At 40.3% G+C, this 24,239-nt stretch overlaps 1 protein-coding gene across 4 annotated transcripts in view; it reads left to right on the forward strand.

Moving 5' to 3' along the window:
* Window positions 1-24,239, forward strand: part of LIMA1 (LIM domain and actin binding 1) — a 1,567,671-nt gene that overhangs the window by 871,006 nt on the left and 672,426 nt on the right. For all 4 annotated transcript variants that reach the window (XM_044083484.1, XM_044083485.1, XM_044083482.1 and 1 more), the window contains one exon: window positions 5,877-6,016. In XM_044083484.1, the coding sequence (XP_043939419.1) occupies window positions 5,898-6,016 (119 nt within the window). In that variant the 5' untranslated portion in view covers window positions 5,877-5,897. The remainder of the gene's footprint in view (window positions 1-5,876; window positions 6,017-24,239) is intronic.

Below are 24,239 nucleotides of genomic sequence, written 5' to 3' on the forward strand. Positions count from 1 at the left end.
GCACTTACACGAGTGCATGGATCATGCTATCCCTAACCAAACCAAGATGCTAGCTTCCAAAAAAAAGGAAACCAATCTGGTGGTCCTATGCCATAAACAAACTCTACAACAGAAGAAAGAAACTGTTGCAAAAAAGAGTAAAATTCCATGACTGGAGGAGCTCCCTGGTCAGCCTCAGTAAGAAGCTGAGATCCCTCATAAAATCCTCCAAAGCTAATTACGAAAACAAAATTGCCACCGACTCTAAAGGCAACCACAAAGCATTCTATAGCTATGTTAAGAATCTCAATGGCAACACTCAAATTTGCTCTGAGTTGCAGCACATTGGCACTACATATACAGAACCAACTGATATTGCCAACATCCTGGCAGATAGGTTCAGTGCTAACTTTACCCCCTCACCCCCTAGAGGGCCCATCTCTATACCGGAAGAATGCAAAGTTCCTGTAATCACGGCTGCACAGGTAAAAAAAAACACTATCCAAAGCCAAGAACACAGCATCCTTGCACCTGACAATATCCCAGGCTGCGTTCTACATGAATTACAGAATGGACTGGCACCCCACCTCAGTACCATGTTCAATCATAGCCTCACCTCAGACTTTGTGCCCATTGAATGGCGTACTGCGATGGTTATCCCACTCCAAAAAGGGGGGGGGGCCACAACAGACCCCGGGAACTACCGCCCCATTAGCCTGACAAGCCTGGTATGCAAGGTCATGGAACGTATCATTATGGAACTCATAAACAATGACATTGGTAATCTCCAAACTCTGGACACCCCCCCCCCCAGTTCGGGTTTGTAAAAGGCAGATCATGACTCCTAAACCTGATAGACTTCTTTGAAGCAGTCACTAAAGCCATAGATGAGGGTAAGGTCGTTCACACAACCTATCTAGATCTCGCCAAGGCTTTCGACACCATCCCCCACTCTGGAATTATAGATAAACTCACTAAACTAGGTATAAATCCCTATGTCACAAGATGGGTTGCCAACTGGCTCACGGACAGAACCCACACTGTGAAAGTAGCAGACTCCAAATCCATCTTCAGATCAGTGACAAGTGGAGTACCACAGGGTTCAGTCCTGGGTCCTCTTCTGTTAGCCTGTACTTCAGAGAAGTAGATACCAAACACAGAAGGTCTTTAGCTAATGAAGTTTGCAGATGACTGCAAACTGGGAGCCATAATCAAAACTCTTAACGATGTGGACATCTTACAAAAGGGCCTCACTGAGACAGATGCCTGGTGTCAAAGCCATGGCCTGAAGCTCAGTGCCAAAAAGTGCATTGTCATCCCCTTTGGTAAAAACTCGGTACCCATGAACTACCACATAGGTGGTTGTCTACTTGACACCAAAAGTGTGATGAGACCTTGGGACACAGGTCGACAGTAGTCTCTCCTTTTATAATCACATCGCCACAGTGGTCAGGAAATCCTTCTACGTGGCACACCTCATCCAGAAAAAAAGAGGTCATGTCCCCCTCTACTCATCACTCATTAGACCCATTAGAGTACAACTCCCCTTTTGATATGTACCTCGCAAGACATCTGCAACAACTGGAGAGGCCACAGAAATACCTCACAAAGAGGATTACTGGCCTCAAACAGATGCCCTATGCAGACAGTCTCAAAAAACTCCAGCTTTATTCAGTCGCATATCGCCTACTCAGAGGTGATCTCTGCTTAACATACAAAGCTATGTCAAACCCAGAGCTGTTGGACATGCTCCACTTAAAGAAGTCCCAATCCCTCCGAGCTACATGCTGTAGGGACCTAAACCTTGTCACCACAATAAACAGAACATGCTGGAGAGAGAGATTCCTGTCCCAGAGACTTCCCATACTCTGAAACAGACTACCGATCTATGTCAGAGTTCCTCATTATTAGCACTCTTCAGGAAAAATCTTGATGATTGGATGGAAAATAGGAAATTCACCCTGGGGATCACTTCTGTGGCTCTGCTCGACAGGGACACAGGAAAATAATTTTCTTGGGTGACGAAAGTCAGGGTACTTTTTTGGCTAGGCTTATATAGGCCCTAGGGCCAATAGCCTAGTACCTATCTATGAACCTATGAAATGTGGAAGTTGTACCATTTGTAGGTACGTATTAGAGGGACCTTTTGTAAATTTGCCACACACTGTTCCAGTGTCAGGTCATTTTAACTGCAAAACCAATGGTGTGGTGTACATAGGGTTATGTTCCCATTGTACTGCATTTTATATCGGGCTGACCACCCGGGTTCTCTGTGCCAGGATTAAAGAGCACTACTACAGCATAAGAAAGGAGGATAGAAAATGTGTTTTTTAAACACACCTAGAAGTGTCCTGACTATAACAAGTTCCTTTTTTTCATTTCTGGAACAGAGAACACATCATATAAGGGGTGGGGATTTTAAGACAGAGTTGGAACAAAAAGAAGCACTGTGGCAGGTCCGGTTAAACTCTGACGAAGCACCAGGGCTGAATGATGTAGTCAGCATTAAGTGGGTTCACTTGAACAAATACATTTTTAACAGAAGTATATGTCTTTAATAGTTGCCTGTGATGTCACTTAATTGTGGGATGAAGATGTACTTTCTGTTGGCTTACAGATATTTTTAAACTGATAGTTTTTTTTACAGTTGAATGTATTGTTTTCTGATGAATTCTAATGACGAAAGCGGAAAATAAATTGTTTACGCTAAAATTTGTGCCTCTTTTTCTCAGTCCAAGTTCTGGCTGTCTATAAGCAGGCATGACTGCTTAATGTCAGCTTGTAAACCTTTTTTAAGGTTTAAGCACCCCTGCAAGTTAGCAGCTGGGACAGGTCTCGCATATACCCTAGCCTTTCTATTGCACTGTAGTCTTGGAGATATCAGAAGTAATCCCACAAGTTACCCACTGCATAAGGCCTTTTTTAGGTCAGCTGATTATGTATGCATGTCTTCTGTTTGAGTCATACTGAATGAAAGGCTTCCAAAACATGACTGAATACCAGAGAAAATGTTAAAGGCAAAATCAAAGCAAAAGATTACATCCTCTCAGTTCAAATTTATGTATTCCGTTTGACAGTTCAGCTGTCTACCACTGTTCAGAGAAGATGGCTATTGGGTTATGGTTAGGGTTGCCACCTTTTCAAATGCCCATAATGGGACATTTTTTATAGAAACATGAAATATTGCAGTACAAGTCATACCCACAGCCGGTGCAAAGGACAGAACTTCACTTTTTTGCTAATATAAAAGATTGTTCTTGTAGCATTTGAGTTGCTTATGCTAGTTTACTTAACATTTACGTGTTTCAGATCCAAGATAGCTGTTTTATGAAACTATTAAAGAAAGCTTGGGAAATATTTTTGTCCGAAAATCTCAGGACATTTGCCATTTTTTATTTATTTTTTTTTTTTGCAGGACACAACTGGCCAACAGGAGGTAACCCTAGTTATGATAGATTTGCATTGCAAACGTTCACTGATTCATTTCAGAAAACTGTCGGCTTAAGCTATTTTTGTGAACTGTTTTGTTTCTGAAGCAGATTCAAATGATTTACCTGATAAATAACTCAGTACAGTTCTTTTAATTAACTCTTTGAATAAAGAAGAGTCTTTTGTGATAATCCCTCTTACAACTGATTGCAAAAAGATGACAGTTGCAAACAAGCCCATTTAAAAATTATGAAAAAAAATGCTTTTTTGCAAGAGGGCAAGCTCCCTGCACCTGATCACTCACCATGATACTGCAGTCTCTATGTTAAAATGCAAAACCCTGGAATCGCACATCAGTGATTATGGCACTAAAACTTGATATCCCTTTTAATTGTATTAGAAGTCATAGATTCTGTAGTCACTTATACATATGTATGTATGTGTATGTGAATGTATTGTGTGTATGCTCAGTCTTAGACCCTCAACACCCTGACTGTGTAGAAGTATTCTCTCGGAACAATGGACATGGTATCACAGCAGCTCTTGTATCACTTATTGCACTCAGGACTCCAAACTGTACCTGTTTCGAAGTTGCATCCCCACTTTCAGGTTTGATTTACCCCTTCATTTGATGTATCTATTTTAAAAGACATGTTTAGTAAACAGGAAACCAAACTTCATGACCAGCACATAGGTGTCACCAATAGTTTAAAGAAAGTGGACCCACATGTTAAAATTACTTTTTGCTTCTGAAATCGGTAAATGTATGAGGTAGATTTGTAGTGTCATTCCTTAAAGTGATTGCCTCTGATAATTTACTTGTATTTCTGGGATGTTTTTGTTAAACTTGTTTTTCTTAGTTGCGTTCCACAGTTGTACAGGAATTCAGTGCTGTGTGGTATTCAGTGTACAAATTTTATGCTAAGTAAGCATCCAGATTTTTGGGTGGAGCACCTAGTTTTCAAGAGCCTTTGTATCTTTTTTCAGTGTCTACAGTTTGAGAAATATGCATGCAATAAATGTTGTTAAGACTATTCTCTTAGACTTTTATGTGCACCCATATTTTTACCTGACAGCAAAGTCAGCAGATGTGAATAAGGTTGATGAATGGCCATGATGATGGTGTGACTCGAGGCAGTGACAGAATTCATGAGTACTTCGTACAGGCAGAACACTGTACCGTAGATCAACAACTGTACTTCATTAGTCAATTAGGAAAAAGAGCAAGCTGTCAATTTTTGTTGTTTAAGTAGGGTGTCATGCATAAGGCTTGTCAAGAAGTCATTGGTTCAACAGCATCTCATGCAATCGAATTGTTTAAATAGTTTGATTGCATGTGGCCTTTTCACAATTAATCTTTGTACCACAACATATGTTCTGTGCTTTTGCCATCAAGTGTTTATTAGAAGCATTGGTTGTGGATGACCTTTGATATCTAAAGTTACATTAATTGTTTCATGTTTTAAACAGTTAATAGGTGGTTATATTCATTTAATGTCAGCTGCTGTTTGCTCATATTTTGAGTGTACTTGATTGTCATTTTTTAAGAAGTTATTTTATCCAAAACTGTTAAGATTCACTAAATTACAAAAATGTTTTTAGTTTACTGTTTCAGGATGAAATCTTTTGGCATTTAAAATGCTATTTTTGGCACATTGCTGCTGTGGCCATGTGGTCATTTCAGACCTGGGCTCCTTTCTTTTCACCAGTGCAGTATTAGCAGCACTATAACAGCTCCAGAACTTCAGATCTGGTTATTTGCCTGAGCCCCTGGAGATGCATATCAGCCTTTCGTATATTGAAAAATCTGTAAAATGTATTTGACCTGGTACCGATTAAGCAACCTTAGAGCTTCATCACATTTACTAGTACAATAGCAACCTGTGATGCTTAAGCAACTGTTTGGACAGCACTACTTTAAACACTGTATAATGTCACTTAAGGTTTGGGATGGAAGTGTCTGTAGTGACCAGAAATGCAAGCATTTCAAGCAGTTGTAGCTGATGATCTATTACTCTGAATGCAAGGACATTTGCGAAGGCTTTATATTACACCAGTAGATATACTAGCCTCTAAAGCTGCAGACCATGTTTCAGCCTGGTATACCTGAACAAACTGCGTAACTTTATCATGATTGTGGGTAATAAAGAAACCACTAATCTTTGGGTCGGCCTACCTGATCAACAAACTAAGATAAATAGGAGCATTACACAGTGAAATTGTATGGTTTATGAGAATTACAGTTATCACATTATAAAATCAGAATATACTACCCCTATTAAAAACTAGGTTCTGTATAGTGGAGGTTGTTGAGATGGTATCTGAAGTAACATTTGTGATACAAGAAGAAATGAGAGCTGCTGTGTCCTAAAACTGTGACATTTGTCAGTGTATTATTGCTGAAAGTGCTACTGGAATTTGTCAGAATGAGTTCTCACAGATCATTAACAAAAAGCCTTTTGTTCTAGATTCTAGCTGCTAAGTAGAAGATGGAACCTTCTTCATTCAACAGAAGACAATGGTCTTCGCAGTCCTTACGAGTAACTGCAAAAGAGTTGTCTCTTGTGAACCGGGGCAAGAATTCAGCAATCATGGAACGCTTCTCCAAGTAAGAACTATTTCTAGCATTAATTATTTGAACTCTATAGTGACTTACCTGTGGATACGTAGTGAATTTGTTGTAGAACATAAATAATAGGATGCATGTTACATTTGTAAAAAATGTATTTCTCTTGAATGTGCCAAAACTAGTGTCATATACTAAATCCAATGCCAAAACTGTTCTCTTGTAACTAAATGTTTGTTTTACATTCTGTCTACTACTCCACAGACTTGCAAGGCCTGGGTTGTGCTTGAAAAAAGTCCTCATAACAGTGTACTTACCCATTTTACAGGCATTATATATAAATAAAACATGGATAGCCTGTGTGGAATGTTTAAGAAGTCACCATCCCCACTGAGCATTGCATCTAGAGCCCCTGTAGCAGATTTAACATCTGTGGTGGTAATATACGCCCGAGTATGATGCTCACTCTGAAAGTTCCCTGGCTTTCATGAAAACTATGCACTACAAGGTCTTCATTCTGTTTTAAAGTCTACTGGTACAAAAAGTAACTACAGGGCAAAATGGAGAAATCATTGCATGCTGTATGGAAACAGAAACATGTAATGTAATGCAGGCATGTTTCTCAACTTCTTTGCTCAAGAATTCTGAACAAAGCCAAAAATAGTGGGAGACAAAGGCCAATTTTTAAGTATTACTTTAATTCACTCAATTAATAGAAAGTTGCATAAATGAGCATATTCTGAACATTAAGAAGTATGAAATGTTAATGTCTGGCATTATTGACTGATTATAATCCGTAGTGATTTAGCAGAGAATCAAAAATTTTGCAAGGGATAAGGCAAAAATGTAATGCCAGGTATGCTTTAAGCATCTGAAGCTAGGACTTGGCAGATAGTTTCATATTTCCATATTGCTATCAGTGGTTTCTTAACTGTCTTGCTACAGTATTGTTATTCATGAAACTGGAAGATTGGAAATAACTTTTTACATTAGATATATGCACTGTAACAAGATTCTGTGCAAATGAAGTCCATGCCAGATGTAATTCTTGAAAATGGCACTTCCTGGAGTAAAGCTTGGGCAATGTCACCAAATAACTTGTGATGGAAACTGTGACTTTAAGGGAGAAACTTTTTTTTGTCCAAGGGATAACAAAATTTGTTGCATCTTCAGATGTTTTATTTGTTCTGTTACAGGAATGGCTTTGAATATTACTTTAATGTGTGGCTGGAAAAGTGAGGAGGGTTAGGGGATTTAACATATTTAAGGGGCATGGAAAGATGTGTGGGAGGGAGAAATTTGTCAAGGATAGGCTTTAGCTGAGAAATTAAAATATGCTGGACACTGAAGAAAAATGATTGGGTATATTGCACAGGTTCTGCTTTAGATTGAAGATGGGGAGTCATGGGGGTCCAGCTATAGATGCAGACTCATGAATGGTTTGACAGTAAGTGCAAGAGACAGTGCAATGTGGTCTGCCAGAACATTCTAATAAGTGTTCATATCAAGTTAATTTACTTTGTAGAGGTAAGGAACCCAATGTAGTAAACATTACTTTGGGATTTTGGCTCTTCAGGACAAAAATAATGTATCAAAGGGAAGCAGGGAGCTTACTTGTGTGTACGATAGTGGTGTTTGCACTCTGGCATATACAAGGGTTTGTTAAATGTGTTGGAGGAGGCTGGTGCAAAGATGGGAGTAGTACTGTATGGATAATGGCTGTGTCCTTTGCTAACCATGCTTGACATGGGGACAGGATGGTGCTCAAGAAGACAGGATACCACAGATGGTGATGTGGTATAAGGTTATGATGGGGATTCCAACCAGCCATCAGTAAACTGGAAGGTTCCTACCTTATAAAGGGGGAAGGACCAACATGGAGGTGTTTCAGGAGGCAGATGTGTAACATCTGATATATTATTGCACAAGGTGGAAAGGAATATATATTTTTAACACCTTTATTAAATATTCACATTTTAAACAATAACATAGATGCATATAAATTAACAGAGAAGAACACAAACCATAGTAACATTTCTTCATTATTTTCATGCATTATTTCTTAGTACAATTATTCATTCATTCCAGCATTAAAAACATTGCTCAAATCCTGCTTTCCCTTAAACTCACTCCTCCTCTTGAACATTATTCTGAATGTATTGCTTCTCAAAATTCAGTTTATTTCTGTGTAATTTGTTCATTCCCTTTTCTAAAGATCTGACCTCTAGTTCTCCTTTACAATATTCAATATTTCAGTTACAAGTAGTATAGATTTTGTTTTTTTAAGTTATAGTAAATGCTGTTTTGAACAGTAATTGCTGTTTTGCATTAAACTTAGTAAGACCATACTATTTCTGGACAATTCGGATCCTATATCCCAACTGAAAATAATAATTTCCTTGCTGCAGTAATTTGCTCCCCATACATTTCTGGTGAAGTACTCTGCAGGGATTTTTTTTAAATCTGCCAACTTATAACATTTCCAAGCACATATTCCCATTTACACCATCTGTCCCATCACATCTCCAGCATTTGCTATCTACTCAGAGAAAATTTATCTGACATACATTTTGTGTTTAAAAATAACAATGCAAACACTTTCATGCAAATATCCTAAACCTTCTGGACTTTCTTGTATACTTGGGAGCTATGTAGGTGTGCTATCATTATTTTTTCGTCAGTTGCCTTTGTTCTCTCTTCCCAATCTTTTCTAACCTGTACCAATTGAGTCTTATGTTTATCTTGCAATATTTTGTATGACCTACTAAAAACTCTACCAGAGATGGTCATTAACTTAGCACTTCCCCAGCCCGCTCTGCCTGTATTCTGTTCTCAATCTCCTGGTAGGGAAAGCAGTATCTAACCTGCAGTCCAAACGTCTGCATGGCCATAGCACAATCTTGTTACAGTTTTCACTGTAGTAATTTGCTCACAGTACCTTCAGTCCTTTGCTAATTTTCTCCATTAAGTTTTAGCACCCTCTTTCCTATTTCTGTTTCCTTATTTGCAGTTACCCCAATTAGTAACATCTCCTTTCTCCAGTCCTATGTTGGTGTAGCTCTTAGAATATGTTCTGCTATTTTATGAATATAATAATCTGTATGATGGTGGTGGTTCTCCTTAAGAAACTGCATCTAAAAATCTAAAATCCTACTGTCTATTTCTTGACTCACCCCCCCCCCCATTTCACCATCATCTCCTTCCCTTTTTATTTATATAACCTTCTGCTTATGTTATGTATATGACCCATAACTGTATACCTCAAAAGTATCCCTTCGAATTAGATAATCCTAAACCACTTTGTTCTATAGGAAGAATCAACTTATACTAACAACTCTTACATTCTTTCCATCCCATGTAAATTCCTTCAACTTTTCATTAATTATCATCTGCAATGTTTCCTCTCGTTGATAAAATATGCTTGACCTGTACATAAATGTCAAGGGACTGAAAACATTTTCAGTGCTTGTATTTTACTTATCCATATATAAATAATTAAGAGCTTCCAGCTTCTCAGTTTTTTTAACTACCCACCATTAACTGGGAAAACTACTCATGTACCAACTCCTTAGTGCAACGCTTTCTGGAATTCATAAACTCCAATGCCCTAGATCAACTTATCCACACCCCTACCAGGGGCAACAATATCCTAGACCTAGTCATTACCAACATGAGTGACCGGTGTTCCACACCTGAAGTCAACTCCTCGTTGGTCCGATCCGACCATAAGCTAATCACCCTCGATATCCACATCCCACCCCCACCCCCCATTAAGGAAACCACAGTAAGAAATTTCTCCAAAGCCAACTTCATGCTTCTTAAGACAGAAGTAGTGAACTTCATGACACCCGTGCAGATGGGCAATACAGTTACAACTGCTGAATCCTACACAAATGCGCTCTATAAGCACCTACATGAGTGTATGGATCATGCTATCCCAAACAGAACCAAGACGCTATCCTCCAAAAAAAGGAAGCCAATCTGGTGGTCCCGTGCCATAAACAAACTGTACAACAGAAGGAAGAAACTGTTGCAAAAGAGAGTAAAATCCCATGAGTGGAGGATCTCCCTGGTCAGCCTCAGTAAGAAGCTGAGATCCCTTATAAGATCCTCCAAAGCTAGCTACGAAAATAAAATTGCCACTAATTCCAAGGACAACCACAAAGCATTCTATAGCCATGTCAAGAATTTCAATGGCAACACCCAGATCTGCTCTGAGTTACAGCACAAAGGCATGAAAATTACAGAACCAACTGATATTGCCAACATCCTGGCAGATAGGTTCAGTGCTAACTTTACCCCCCCTCACCCCCTAAAGGGCCCATATCTATACAGGAAGAATGCAGAGTCCCTGTAATCACAACTACGCAGGTGAAAGCTGCACTCTTTAAAGCCAAAAACACAGCATCCATGGGACCGGCCAACATCCCAGGCTGCATTTTACATGAACTTCAGAATGAACTGGCTCCCCACTTAAGCACCATGTTCAATAATAGCCTCGCATCAGGCTTTGTGCTCACTGAATGGCGCACAGCAACAGTTATCCTACTCCACAAATGGGGAGCCACCACTGATCCCGGGAACTATAGACCTATTAGCCTGACGAGCCTGGTCTGCAAAGCCATGGAACGTATCATCATGGAACTCATAAACAAAGACATTGGTAACCTCCAAACTCTGGATCCCACCCAGTTCGGATTTGTGAAAGGCAGATCATGCCTCCTGAACCTGATCGACGACTTTGAGGCAGTCACCAAAGCCGTAGATGAGGGTAAAGTGGTTCACACAGCCTATCTTGACCTCGCCAAGGCTTTCGACACCATCCCCCATTCTGGAATTATAGCTAAACTCAATAAACTAGGCATAAATCCCTACGTCACAAGATGGGTTGCCAACTGGCTCACTGACAGAACCCACACTGTAAAAGTTGCAGACTCCAAATCTGACCTCAAACCAGTGACAAGTGGAGTACCACAGGGTTCCGTCCTGGGACGGCTCCTGTTTGGTATCTACTTCTCTGAAGTACAGGCTAACACAGAAGGCCTCTGGCTAATGAAGTTGGCAGATGACTGCAAACTAGGAGCCATAGTCAAGTCCCCAAATGATGTGAACATCCTACAGAAGGGCCTCTCTGAGACAGATGCCTGGTGTCAGAGCCATGGCCTCAAGCTCAATGCCAAAAAGTGCAGTGTCATCCCCTTTGGTAAAAACTCTGTACCCATGAACTACCACATAGGCAGCAATCTACTTAACACTGAATGCATGATAAGAGACCTTGGGACCCAGGTGGACAGTAGACTCTCATTTGATAGTCACATTTCCACAGTAGTCAGGAAGGCCCTCTACGTGGTACACCTTATCATAAAAGGGTTCTCGTCCAGGAAAAAAGAGGTCATCGTTACCCTCTACTCGTCACTCATTAGACCCATTATAGAGTACAATGCCCCTTTTGGAATGTACCTCACAAGACATCTGCAGCAGCTGGAAAGGCCACAGAAGTACCTCACAAAGAGGATTACTGGACTCAAACAAATGCCCTACACTGACCGCCTCAAAAAACTCCAGTTTTACTCCGTAGCATATCGCCTACTCAGAGGTGATCTCTGCCTAACATATAAAGCTATGTCAAACCCAGAGCTGTTGGACATGCTACACCTAAAGAAATCCCAACCCTTCGACGTACATGCTCTAGGGACCTAAACCTTGTCACCACAATAAACAGAACATGCTGGAGGGATAGATTCCTATCCCAGAGACTTCCCATACTCTGGAACAGGCTATCCATCTATGTCAAGCAAAGTTCTTCATTAGCACTTTTCAAGAAAACTCTTGATGAGTGGATTGGAAATAGGAAATACACCCTGGGGATCACTTCTGTGTCTGCTCGTCAGTGGCACAGGAAAATAACTTTCTTGGGTGGCGTAAGCCAGGGAACTTTGTTGGCTAGGCTTGCATAGGCCCTTGGGCCGATAGCCTAGTACCTACCTATGAACCTATAATGCATGTTGTTGTCTCTTCCCACATATCCTTAGCTGTCAGAATAGAATCCATTTTAATGCAAACACCTAAATACTTTGTCTTGTGTCCCCAAAAAATATGGGAATTATTGGACCATTTCACATATGGGTACATAATGTACCACCATAACCTCTTACATTTTCATTTAGTTTAAATTCTGAAAAGACATGAAATGTTTCAAAATGTTTCTCCACACCAAAATGTCCTTTTCTGGATTTATCAGCTACAAAGCAATATCTTCAAAAGAAAAATAATATCATCTGCAAAAGAAGACAAACTTTTCTCGATTACAATTCCATTTAGATTCTTGAACTGGAGTCTCATTTTTTTGCCAATGGGTTTAAAGCAAATTATAAAGGGGAATGAGGGTGCACCTGCCTGGTCTATCCAAACACATCCTGCTGGAGAGGAACCCTCCCACCTTAATTTGTGCCTTTGACCTTTCATATATCCTCCCAATTAACCATATTATTTTATCAAGGAACACAAATAGTTCCATTGCCATACTCACAAAATCCCGGCTTACTCTATCAAATACTTCATCTGCATTAAGACCCACTAACAGCAGCTGTGTTTTCTTACACTCTGCTTCCCTATAGATCATCATTGTTCTGTTAATGTTGTCAAATGTTTACCTCCACTCCACAGACCACATTGATCCTTATTTGCCTGTCTGTCATTCTGTCTATATTGGCAATACCTTTGCCATTCTTTTAGCTAGCAAATTGAAGTAAGTCTATACAAAGTGGATTCTGACAATTGTATTACCCTGTTTGGGTAATACAGCTTCTGACGTCCCTGATCTGGGCCAGTAATCAAGGAGCCTCAATCCTCACCACTGACACTGGTGCGGGATGTTCACTTGGAAAAAAATAGATACACACAGTATTTTCAGATACAGCTCTCTGCACCAAGCACAATTTCCTTTACAAGCACACAGGGAAGATAATCTCGTCTGGGGCTGGGTTTCCCTCTGTCTCTCCAGGCCCCAAATAAGACCACAGCTCTAGAGTTGAGTCATCAGCTGAATGTTCAAAGCCAAGTCCACCCCTACCCTCTCAGTGAAACCAGTGCTGTGTCCCTGTTCCAAGTTGCTGACAAACACACCCTGAGATTTGATTTGCACACACACACACACACACACACACACACACACACACACATGCACACACACCTGGGAAAGGCTGGCACAGATTTACCAGCTATGCCCCCTCTGTCCAGAGTATAAGGTAGATACTGCCACCAGAACACTCCAAAGCCTGCTACACAAAGGCTCTTAAAAGGATACCCAGTTATATTGAGGAAAATTAATAGTAATACAAATGGTAGTGTTTGACCAGTGCAGCAGAGCTTTCAGGAGTGGCCACGGTTGTCACCAAATACATATTAGTACTCGAAGGTTAAAATTTTCTCTAAAAGACCAGTCATAATGAATAATTAAATATATTTAATAATAAAAGAACATGAAAATACTAAATATCTATTTACAGTAAACACCAGGGACTCAGTCACAGGAAATATTAAAAATAATACAGATGGATATATTCACACCGATACAGAAAAACAGTACTTAACAAATCTCACTATGTTTTCATGACTGATCTAAAGATTTAATATTTCCTGGTTGCTTACTAAATCAGGGCAAGATGAAGTGGGTGAGTGATCCTTCTTTATCAGGTTTCAAAAACAGACTGCCCTGAGGCTTCTGTTTCATTTAGGATTAAAGCATAATTTCAGCGCTGGCTTACAGAATGACATCACACACATCTGGTCATCTGACTTCTGGTTTCCCACACTACCCACTTTACTAGAAACTGAACCAGAATCTCATGTGTGTCATAATACACACACATACAGCTTTGCTAAGTGAAAGCTGTAAAACCATTTCAAAAAGTTCCACCCTTTCAGAGTAGCAAGTAGTTCTCTCCAAAGGACAGTACAGTAGGATTCCTAGTCCTGGTTTTCACAGACATTTTGTCTCTGGCTGCAATCAGAACTGCAAGATACAATTGTTATGGCCTAATCCAGGTAATTTAATTTCAGACTATTTTTCAAAGTTATTTGGACTGAGATTAACCTCTTCTCTTCCAGTAATCTCTGTTACAATATATTCATGTCAACAGTTACAATACAGTCTGGCATACAGGTGTGTGTATTTCCTGTCCAGCAGGACCCACTGTTGGTACATTTTTTAACACAAGCAACTTTACCAAATACATTTTCAACACAAGCACCTGTACAAATCAGTTTGATATATAAATTGCATATAATTCTTTACAAAACTCCAGTTAACTATGCTAACATATGCTATATATCCATTGTCCAACTTCTCCTGTTATAGCTGGCAATACCTCACATCATCACACAGCTACCACAACTTTTTTCCAAGATATTGTTAAACCACACCTTTTTTGAATACATTTAAACAAAGCCTTCCATATCTTTCACTTTCTTCCCTCCCAGCTTTCAAATGTCCACAGGAGTGCCATCTTTTCTAGAGACTTTTCTGTTTATTGATTATACGTCACCATTTTTGTCTCATATTTTCCTAGGTATTGATTATTAAGCCTCTTCTTCCTCTAACCTTGGTATAATTAAGTCTTCCATAAATATTTCCATCTGTGCCTTTTCTTGGTGTACACATTCCTCTCATTTATACAGTTCGTAAAATTTCTGAAACATCTCTAATACCTAAAAGAGTTCTGTGGTTATTTCTAATGTTACAGTCTCCCTAAGTTTGGCAGTAAATCTTTCTCCTTCTTTTGCCCAAGTCATTGTTAAAAGCTTTTGTGTTCTGGGGTTATCAAAGTATAGCTGCTTAACAGCAGCCTTTATAAACTCATGCTTATTATCCAAGTGCTCCCTTCTTTTACCTTTATTGTTTTGCATTTGCTCCTGTTCTTGTTCTTTGAGGTTCCCATTATTCTGCAGTACTTTAACCTTTGTCAGCCCCTTCAGGTAATTGCTATTACATTTTCCCTGTATGGATTTCTTTCTTAGTTTCTATGTTTTTAAACTCTCTCTATTTTTGTCACACTTGCTAGCTTTCCCCTCTAAACAAATTTATATATTCACTAATAATTCTAAGATAATTTCCAATGCACTTAAATTCCTCTCCCATTTTAACAAATAAGTGCAAAAGCATCAGTATTTCATTTTTACTTTAGTACCCAACATCTTTATCTTTCATTTTATCAGTGCATGATCTGTAGTACACTGAGCTAAACGGAGGAAGGGCACTGACCACATCTCTGATATGTGATATATAACACAATGTTTTCTTGCTTTTTTACGAGTTATTGCATATTCTTACCATTTATTGCACTTTTTATTGCCTGCTGCCTACTTTTTATTGTATTTTATTGCTATAAACTAATCTGCACTGTTGTATTGCAATTGTCTGCCTTACTGGGCCTGTTAAATCACTTTGGTTACTGTCACACTTTTTGTAAAGCTTTTTTTAGCTAGTTTAACTGGAAATGTTCACCATTTGTTAAGCATTTGTTTGTCCTGATTTTCCTGCCAAGGAGTGTTTCATATAACTGATTTGTTTGTAGTCAAAAAGCATTCTGTAGAGTCTCCTTACTCCTTTTTCTGTTTAAAACTTGCATTTAGTGTTGAACTGCTGTTCTGCTGTGATAAACATTTCTGTAGTGTTTTCTGCCTAAAAAAGTATAGCTAGTAGCTGTAGCATAGTCCAGTTTCAGGTTTGCTGTCTTTGAGCCTGGTTGTTTGTTTGCACTGGTTGTTTGCCTGGAAAATGTGATCAGAACAATCTTGGATTAGCAGAAGGCATTCTTCAAGTAAGTGAGAGGATTGTATTGATTGACCACTGACTGGTAAAGGTTGGCTGGTCCAGGGCTTGGAGTAAGCACTTCATTGATTATTTTGAACTTTTTTTTTAAGTTGTTTCAGGTTTGAACCTTCTGGTACTAAAGCCCTACCTTTGAGAGGTTTTCTGCTTGTTCACACTGAGCTGAATGGAGGAGAGTCACTGACCACAACTCTGATCTGTGCTGTACAACAATAAACATCCTGTTTTCTTGCTTAGTTTTACTAGTTATTGCTTATTCTTACCATTTATTGCACTTTTTATTGTCTGCTGCGTACTTTTTACTGTATTTCATTGCTGTAAACTAATCTTCACTGTTGTACTGCAATTGTCTGCCTTACTGGGCCTGTTAAGTCACTTTTGTTACTGTCTCACTGTTTGTAAAGCCTTTTAGCTAGTTTCACTGTGTGAAATGTGTTGGCTGGAAATTTTCTCCATCGCTTTCAACGTAATACGGAACCCCCACAAAACCCCAGCCCTAAACCAACTACTAAACAAATATTCAGCTAATCGTCCTCTACGCTCCTCCAGCAAAACCTTGCTCTGCATATCCAAAGCCAACAATTCTGTAGAGAAGTCTTTTTTCCCACACCATCACTAGGGAATGGAATAACCTCCCCCAAAGTATCTCCTCAACACCATCTCTCTCACTTTTCAAAAGTCACTCAAGTCACACCTCTTGCAGTCACTGCTCTGTCCTTGCATCACATAAAGGCTTTCCTGATCTCCACCGAATATTGCTACCCTCCTCTCTTCACTACTTATCTCTAATATACAGTGCTCAAATACTCCCACACAGGGCCTACCATCTTGCAATTTATTTTTTTTTATCTTGTGCAAATTATTTTTATCTTGTCAGATGCCTCCTTCATGCCACCAGTTATTGATTGCATCAGTCCATGTGTGTGTTAGCTCTACCAATACTGACATCCAGGATCTACTATGTATAAGCTAAACTTCCTTAGAACAAGCTATTGTATAGACTATTATATGAGAAATCTTTTTGATTGTATATATACACTGTACAGAATGTTTCTGTTGTAAATTGTGTTCTTGTGGAGCTTTTCTCCCCAGACCTCTGCTGTAAATGGATCTCGTTCCAGTCTGACTTTCCCGGTAAACAAATGTAAAATAAAAATAAATAAATAAATTTAAGTATCTGTTTGTTCTGATTTTCTTGTCAGGGAGTGTATCATATAACTGATTTGTTTGCAGTTAAAAGCATTCTCTCAAGTCTCCTTGCTCCTTCTTCTGTTTAAAACTTTAATTTAGTGTCTCACTGCTGTTTTTTTCTGCTGTGATAAACATTTATGTAGTGTTTTCTGCCAAAAATAGTGTAGCTAGTAGCTGTAGCATCGTTTCCCACACTCTCCCTATTGTTGTCATGTTCTTAAACTTGGTGGCTTTGCAGTTGGCCACCCCTACTATAAATTTGATCTGGGACACTCCTTTCAGTCCAGTCTCATTAGCTCATTCTACCTAATACAGAAAGAACATTTCGGAAGGCCAAACCCCTTAGTTTCTTAACCTTGAATTATCTTCTGTTCCTCCTGTCTCCCTTTCCACTTTACTTTAAAAAAAAAATATTCAGCTGCTTTTACAGAATTTTTGTTTCCTCCTTCTACTCTATTACTTTACCTTGCTTTTTCAGGTACTTGTTCTCTAAAGTGTTCAATTGTATCTTTTCTGCCTCATTTATTACTGATTGTTTTTAGCCTGTTTAAATTGTAAGTGTTATTCTAAGCCTCTTAGTTTTGGTTTAAGCAGTTGGACTTTAGGCCTTACCCCTTAGCTCTCCTTGGCCTCTCTCCCTCAGATTCTGACAAATATGGTAGACAATTTCCTATGGTTTCTCATGCCAGCCTGGTTGATACGGGTGTCCTGAGACAGTGTAGCAACTGCCTCATGTACACTGACAACCATCTACTACTAACACCTAGGAACCCAATTTGTGAGAGATGCACTTACATTAAGAACCTAGAATCTGTGCTGTCTCCCTCACAAGCCAGTATATCTGGCACTGCGAAGGTTGTTAATACAATCACTACACCTCAAACACCACCTACAACTACACAACACACACCCACATATGTAGAGGTTCTCAGCAAAACAAACTCAAAGGCGGCCTCAGAGGCAAAAACACATGCTAACTCCACAACCCTCCACACCACATACCACACATACATAGTCCACACACCTGTGTCTCGTAACCACGAAGGCCTAACCATAAACCCAACATATTAGACCTAGGAGACACAATTGTGAGAGAGAAAGATGTGCCTTTAACCAGGCTGTATAAGGAGAAAGTCACGGTTACTTTGTCAGATGCCAGAATCTGCCATGTCACACACGCACTCAAGTCTGTCAACAACCATTGCTGTTATGACTCTGTCATAGTCCATGTTGACGTGAACAACTTGAGATGTACCTCCCTGGACTATATGAAGAGAGACATGATTGAGCTTGCTGAATGTGTCCCAGGCAGATATGTCCCTAGCCTTAAGCAGCATTCTACCATCACCTAGAATGATGCCTCATTACAAACAGAAAATTATTGACTTTAACAATTGGTCTAGTTTCTGGTGTCATTCCAAGGGTATCCAGTACCTGACAGCTTAGGAAGAAATGATCGACAGACCACAATGCTTTGCTAGAGATGGCCTGCATCTGTCTCACTTGGGCCTTAGGCTTCTGGCCTCTCTCGTAGTGCCTTTTTTAGGAAAAGTCATGAGGTCGATACTGCCAACATAAAAATTTCAACAAAATGCAAATTAAAGGTCATGCTGCTAAACACTAGCAGTCTAAACATGAAACTGCACTAATTGCAAGCATTCTTAATGCTGGATGATGCTGAAATTTGTGCAGTCACAGAAACCTGGTTCAAAGCTGCAGAGAGCACCCTGACCTTACTTGGTTACTCATCCTGTCATACATTCAGACCTCAAACTGTGGGCAGCAAAGCCAAAGGAGGTGGAGTTTCAGTATATATTAAAGACACACACACCTCCAGGCTGGTCAAACAGTATGATGCACAGGAGACACTCCAGATGCAGTTAACCATTGACAAGACCCCTAATTCAAATCATATCCCCCAAATTTGACTCGATGCTCATTCCACCTATCTGGACCCCTTTGAATCTATCAAGATTCAACCCTTTACCCTGATCCTGGGCGTCTTTAACTACCCAACCATAGACTGGAAAAACTACTCATGCCAGAATACAAATACCCAGAGGTTCCTCAATTTTAATCAGTGCAAATGCCTTGGAACAGCTAGTCAATACCCCCACAAGAGGTGATAATATCTTAGACTTGGTATTAACCACCATGTGAAACCACTGCAGCACTCCTACAGTGTCATCCTCCCTGGTAAGATCTGACCATAAAGCAGTCACTTTCAAAGTCACCATCTCCTCTGACCCCCCCTCTAGCTATGTTGAAACAAAAAACTTCTCCAAAGTTGATTACAACCTCCTGAAGGATGGTATAAACAGCTTCCTCTCCCTCTGTAGCAACTGGTACCAATGTCTAAATCTACACCAAGGTACTATACTAGCATTTATATAGATACATGGAATCAGGAATACCTGACAGGACAATATCTTCCTCCGCATGGAAGAGTAAACCTGTCTGGTGGACATCTGCAATAAACAAACTGTATAACAAAAGGAAAAAATTGCTGTCCAAGACCAAGGAGTAGCAAGTGCCCAAATGGAAGAAATCTCCCCTTAGCCTGAGCAAGAAATTAAGAGCTCTAGTGAAATCCTCTAAAGCCAACTTAGAGTCCAAATTGGCCACATCTACTAGAGACAGTCTTAAGGCTTTCTTCACATATGTCCGCAAACTCAAAGCAAGCTCCCAGATCTGTTCAGAACTGGTGGTCAAGGACACCACATACACAAATGCTGTAGATATAGCCGACCTACTGGCTGACAGATTCACCGAATACTTCACCCCTCTGTCTCCCCATCAGTAAATCAGGACATCCCCAGTACCTGCCCCCCACCCCTTATCTCTAGGGAACAAGTCATCACTGCTCTCTGAAAGGCAAAAAATACAGCCTCCATGGGATCCGATAACATCCAAGGCTGCATCCTACATGAACTCAAGCATGAACTTGCAGCACCATTAGGCACCCTATTCAACCTTTGCTTTGTCCCAGCTGAGTGGAGGACAGCCACTGTTATCCCTTTACACAAAGGTGGAGTGTCCACCGATCTGGGTAATTGTAGACCCATCAGCCTAACTAGCCTGATCTGCAAGGCCATGGAACGTATTATCATGGACCTCAATAACAGGAATATTGGCAACCTCCAAACACTCAACCCCACACAGTTTGGCTTTGTCATGGGGAGGGGGCCATGTCTGTTAAAGCTGGTTGACGACTTTGAGACAGTCACCAAAGCCATGGATGAGGGGGAAGACTGTGTACATGCCTACCTTGAACACTATTCTCCACTTGGGCATAATAGATAAATTCTCTCAACTCTGCATCAATCCATATGTTACCAGATGGGTAGCAAACTGGCTCACTGATAGAACCCATCTAATCAAAATAGGGGAAGCCACCTCAAGAAATAGACCTGTAATGAGAGGCGTACCAGGGATCGGTCTTGAGGCCTTTGTTATTCAGGATATAATTCTCTGAGGTGCACGCCAAAACCAGTGGGCTGTAGCTGACCAAGTTTGCAGATGACTGTAAGCTGGATGCAGTCATCAATTCCCCAAGTGATGTGGACGTCCTCCAAGAGGGTCTCACCTAAACAAATGACTGGTGCCAAAATCATGGCCTGAAGCTGAATGCCAAAAAATATGTCATCATCCTCTTTGGGGAGAGTGACATCCTCACGTATCATTTTAATAACAATGTCCTAAACACACAAATCAGTTGTGAGGGATTTGGGCACCCAGGTTGATAGCAATCTGACTTTTGACCACCATGTTGCTTCCGTTGTAAGGAAAGCTTTTTACATGGCCCACCTCATAAGTAAGGGTATCTCATCCAGGGACAAGGAGGTCATAACATCCCTGTATTCTTTCCTTATAAGGCCAGTTATTGAGTACAAAGGCTCCTTCAGCATGTACCTCACAAAGCACATACAGCAACTGGAGAGACCACAGAGGTTCCTCACCAGGAGAGTCCAGGGCCTCAAACATCTACCCTACACAGACTAAAAGCCCTGTCCCTCTACTCAATTTTATACAGACTCCTCAGAGGTGACCTCTGTCTGGCACACAAAGCAATCTCAGACCTCACCTTGATGGGACTGCTGCATATCTGCAAGTCGAGCTCCACTCGAGTAACTTGCATACTTGACTTCAACCTGGTCTGTACATCAATAAGACTTTTTGGTGGGACAAATTTGTGTCCCAGAGACTCCATCTGTGGAATAGACTCCCTCTCCATGTCAAGCAGAGTACCTCATTGTCCCTTTTTAAGTGCAACCTGGATAACTGTATGGGAAACAGAAAATACACCCCTGGGATTCCACATGTATCCCTGCTGGACAAGGGCTTTGGGTGCTGACTTTTCTAAACATGGGCTAAACTCTTGGCTAGGCTTAAGTGCATCAGGGCCAATAGACTAGTAACTTTCTATAATCCTATTTGTGCCAAAGCTTTCTGTTAAAAAGTAGGGAGTAATGTTCTTGAACAAAATGGGGAGGAAAGCCCTGGATCTACTGTTGAACAGCTCTAAAGAAGGTCAGGATAGAGGATTAGAGAGCCAGCAAGTGACTGTGAGCCTACAGCAAGGTCAGCATCGTGTGAACAAAGAGGATTGATCAGAGAAGTGAGGTATTACATACCACTGTAAATTGGTAGATCCTTGTGACCTGGAAGAGGCAAAATCTAAGAACTAGAGGGTGGGCAGGTAAGGGTTCAATGGAGGTAAATTGAGGACTTAAATGGACCTTTTGTAAAGAAGGTTGAAAGGAGGATTTTAAAATTAGATAAAAATTGTTAGGAAAGTTGTCAAACCATTTGTGTGGGCAGTGGGAAACAAGATATATAAATTAATCCATCCATTTTCTGACTGCTGTCTTTATCCTTTACTGGGTCACATAGATGATGGAGAAGGTACTGGTCTGTCACAGTTTGCACATTGTCACTCAGTCACACACTATATACTAGGCAGGTTTGAGAATGCCAGTTCACCTGCTGCATGCCTTTGGGAGGTGGAGGAAACCAGAGGAACAGGACCTAGATGTAAGGACATGTAAACTTCACACAGAAGATACCACAGCCAAGAATCGAAATAATAATGATTTAAAAAATTTATAGTGTAAAAATGAAGACATGCCAAGGGTTAAAGGTAAGGGCGTGTGGGCATAGAGTGATTGATCAAAATCAGAAATAACATATAAGGTTTATGTTCAGCATTCATAAAATGAGTTGATTGGGTAGAAACACCAAGCTAGTTTTAGAATCTTGATGTAGTTGTTGACACCAGTTAATTTACTATCATGGCCCCAGCTGAAACTGCCTCACTTTGTAACTCATTCTTTAAAAACAGTATAGTCAATCTCACTGCCAACTTCCCACTAATCAGCCCACTGCCCCCAGACCCATCTGCTACAACAAGACTAAACTTGTCTCTCGTACCCATACCCACCTCTACCATAAAGAAACTCCTGCTTAAACTTAAACCTGGATCAAATGTTCCAGATAACTTGCCACCAGAATTCCTCCAAAAATCACCAGACGTATAGCCTATCCCATTAGTATACTGCTAAACAGATCCATTCAAGAGTCCTTCATTCCCACCATCTGGACAAAGGCATTTATCCTCCCTCTCCACAAAGGTGGAAACAGTAATGATTTATCTAACTTCTGTCCAGTTGCCATCCTTCCTCTCTCCCATCTCCAAAATTCTGGAAAAATGTCTCCATAACCAACTACTTAATTACCTAGTACGCCACAACCTCCTCCCTCCAACCCAACATGGGTTTAGGCCTAGTCATAGCACCACCACTGCTCTTGTATCTTTCTTGGACAAAGTCAGCCATGCTCGAGACTCAGGATACCTTGTCTCCTCACTATTTCTTGACCTTTCCAAGGGATTCTGTCTTCCACCTGCTTCTTCTGACCAAAGTCTCCAGTTTAGGCACATCTCCCCTTACCCTAGCCTGGTTTTCAAACTACCTTGCAGATAGACAACAAGCAACCAGATGGCACCAATCCCTCTTTCCTTTCCTCAACATCAATACTGGAGTCCCACAAGGGACCATACTAGGTCCACTGCTCTTCAGTATTTTCATTAATGATTTCCATGCCAGCATACCCCATGCTAATATCATCCAATATGCAGATGACTCCACCGTCATCTTCATGGCCAAGTCTACTTCTGAACTACTTACACTCATCCAAAATGCCTTCACCTCCACTGAAACCTAGATGTATAATAACAATTTAGCCCTAAATGTTAATAAAACTAAACTTATGTTGTTCACCACCCAAAAAACAACACCCCTAATCAAAAATTAATTTACCATTAACTCGCTCAACAACATCTGCCTCAAAATAGTCCCATATACCAAACTTCTAGAGGTCATCATAGGCTAACACCTAACTTATGACCAGCATATTAACACAAACATCAAAAAAAAAACAAACATCAGAAACTGGGCATCCTGTACAGGCACAAGCACTTCCTCACCTATGCAGCAAGATTTTCCCTTGCCTCTTCCTTTCTACTTCTATCTTTACTTTGTGGTGCACCTCTCCTTACTAATCAACAATCCTCTCTAAGTCCAAACTGTACTCGTGCTACAATGAAATCGCAAAATTTGTAACCAGCACCAAACATTCCTCCCATCACTGCATATCACTCCAGCATCTAAACTGGCTAGAACTTCCCCAACATCTAACATACCTGCAACTAACCACAGCTCATAAGCTAATCTATAAGCCTTCTAGCTGTCCTGCCCTCTCCTATCTGTTCACCATGTATCACCCATATAGAACTCTACGATCAGTCACTCTGATGCTCCTTAATGCAGCAAAACCTAATCTTTTCATCGGTCAAATGCGCTACTTATATGCTATAGGAAAACTATGGAATGCTCTCCTTCCTTCAGTTAGGTCTACTAGCAACCCTGAATGCTTTAAGACTTCGCTGAAACAACACCTGTTCTCCCATTGGCTATGTACATATACCAGCACTGACTATAAAAAAAAAAAAACTAAAAAATATTCCTAGACTTCCTACTTTTCCTCCCCATTTCACTTAAGGCTCAGATTCCTTATATATACAGTCAGTGCTTTCAATTTAGTAAGTCCAACATGTGCCACCCAGCCACACATGATCTACTATATCAGCTACCTACCATATCCTTTATTCATTCGTGATGCCTGTGTAGCAGTAGCTGTTAGGCTATACCTTATTTTTCAGAATCTTTAATCTGCTGCCCTCCA

This window comes from Protopterus annectens, chromosome 9.part0 (genome assembly GCF_019279795.1).
Source record: "Protopterus annectens isolate FY-2018-M chromosome 9.part0, PAN1.0, whole genome shotgun sequence".
Taxonomy (NCBI): Eukaryota; Metazoa; Chordata; order Ceratodontiformes; family Protopteridae; genus Protopterus; species Protopterus annectens.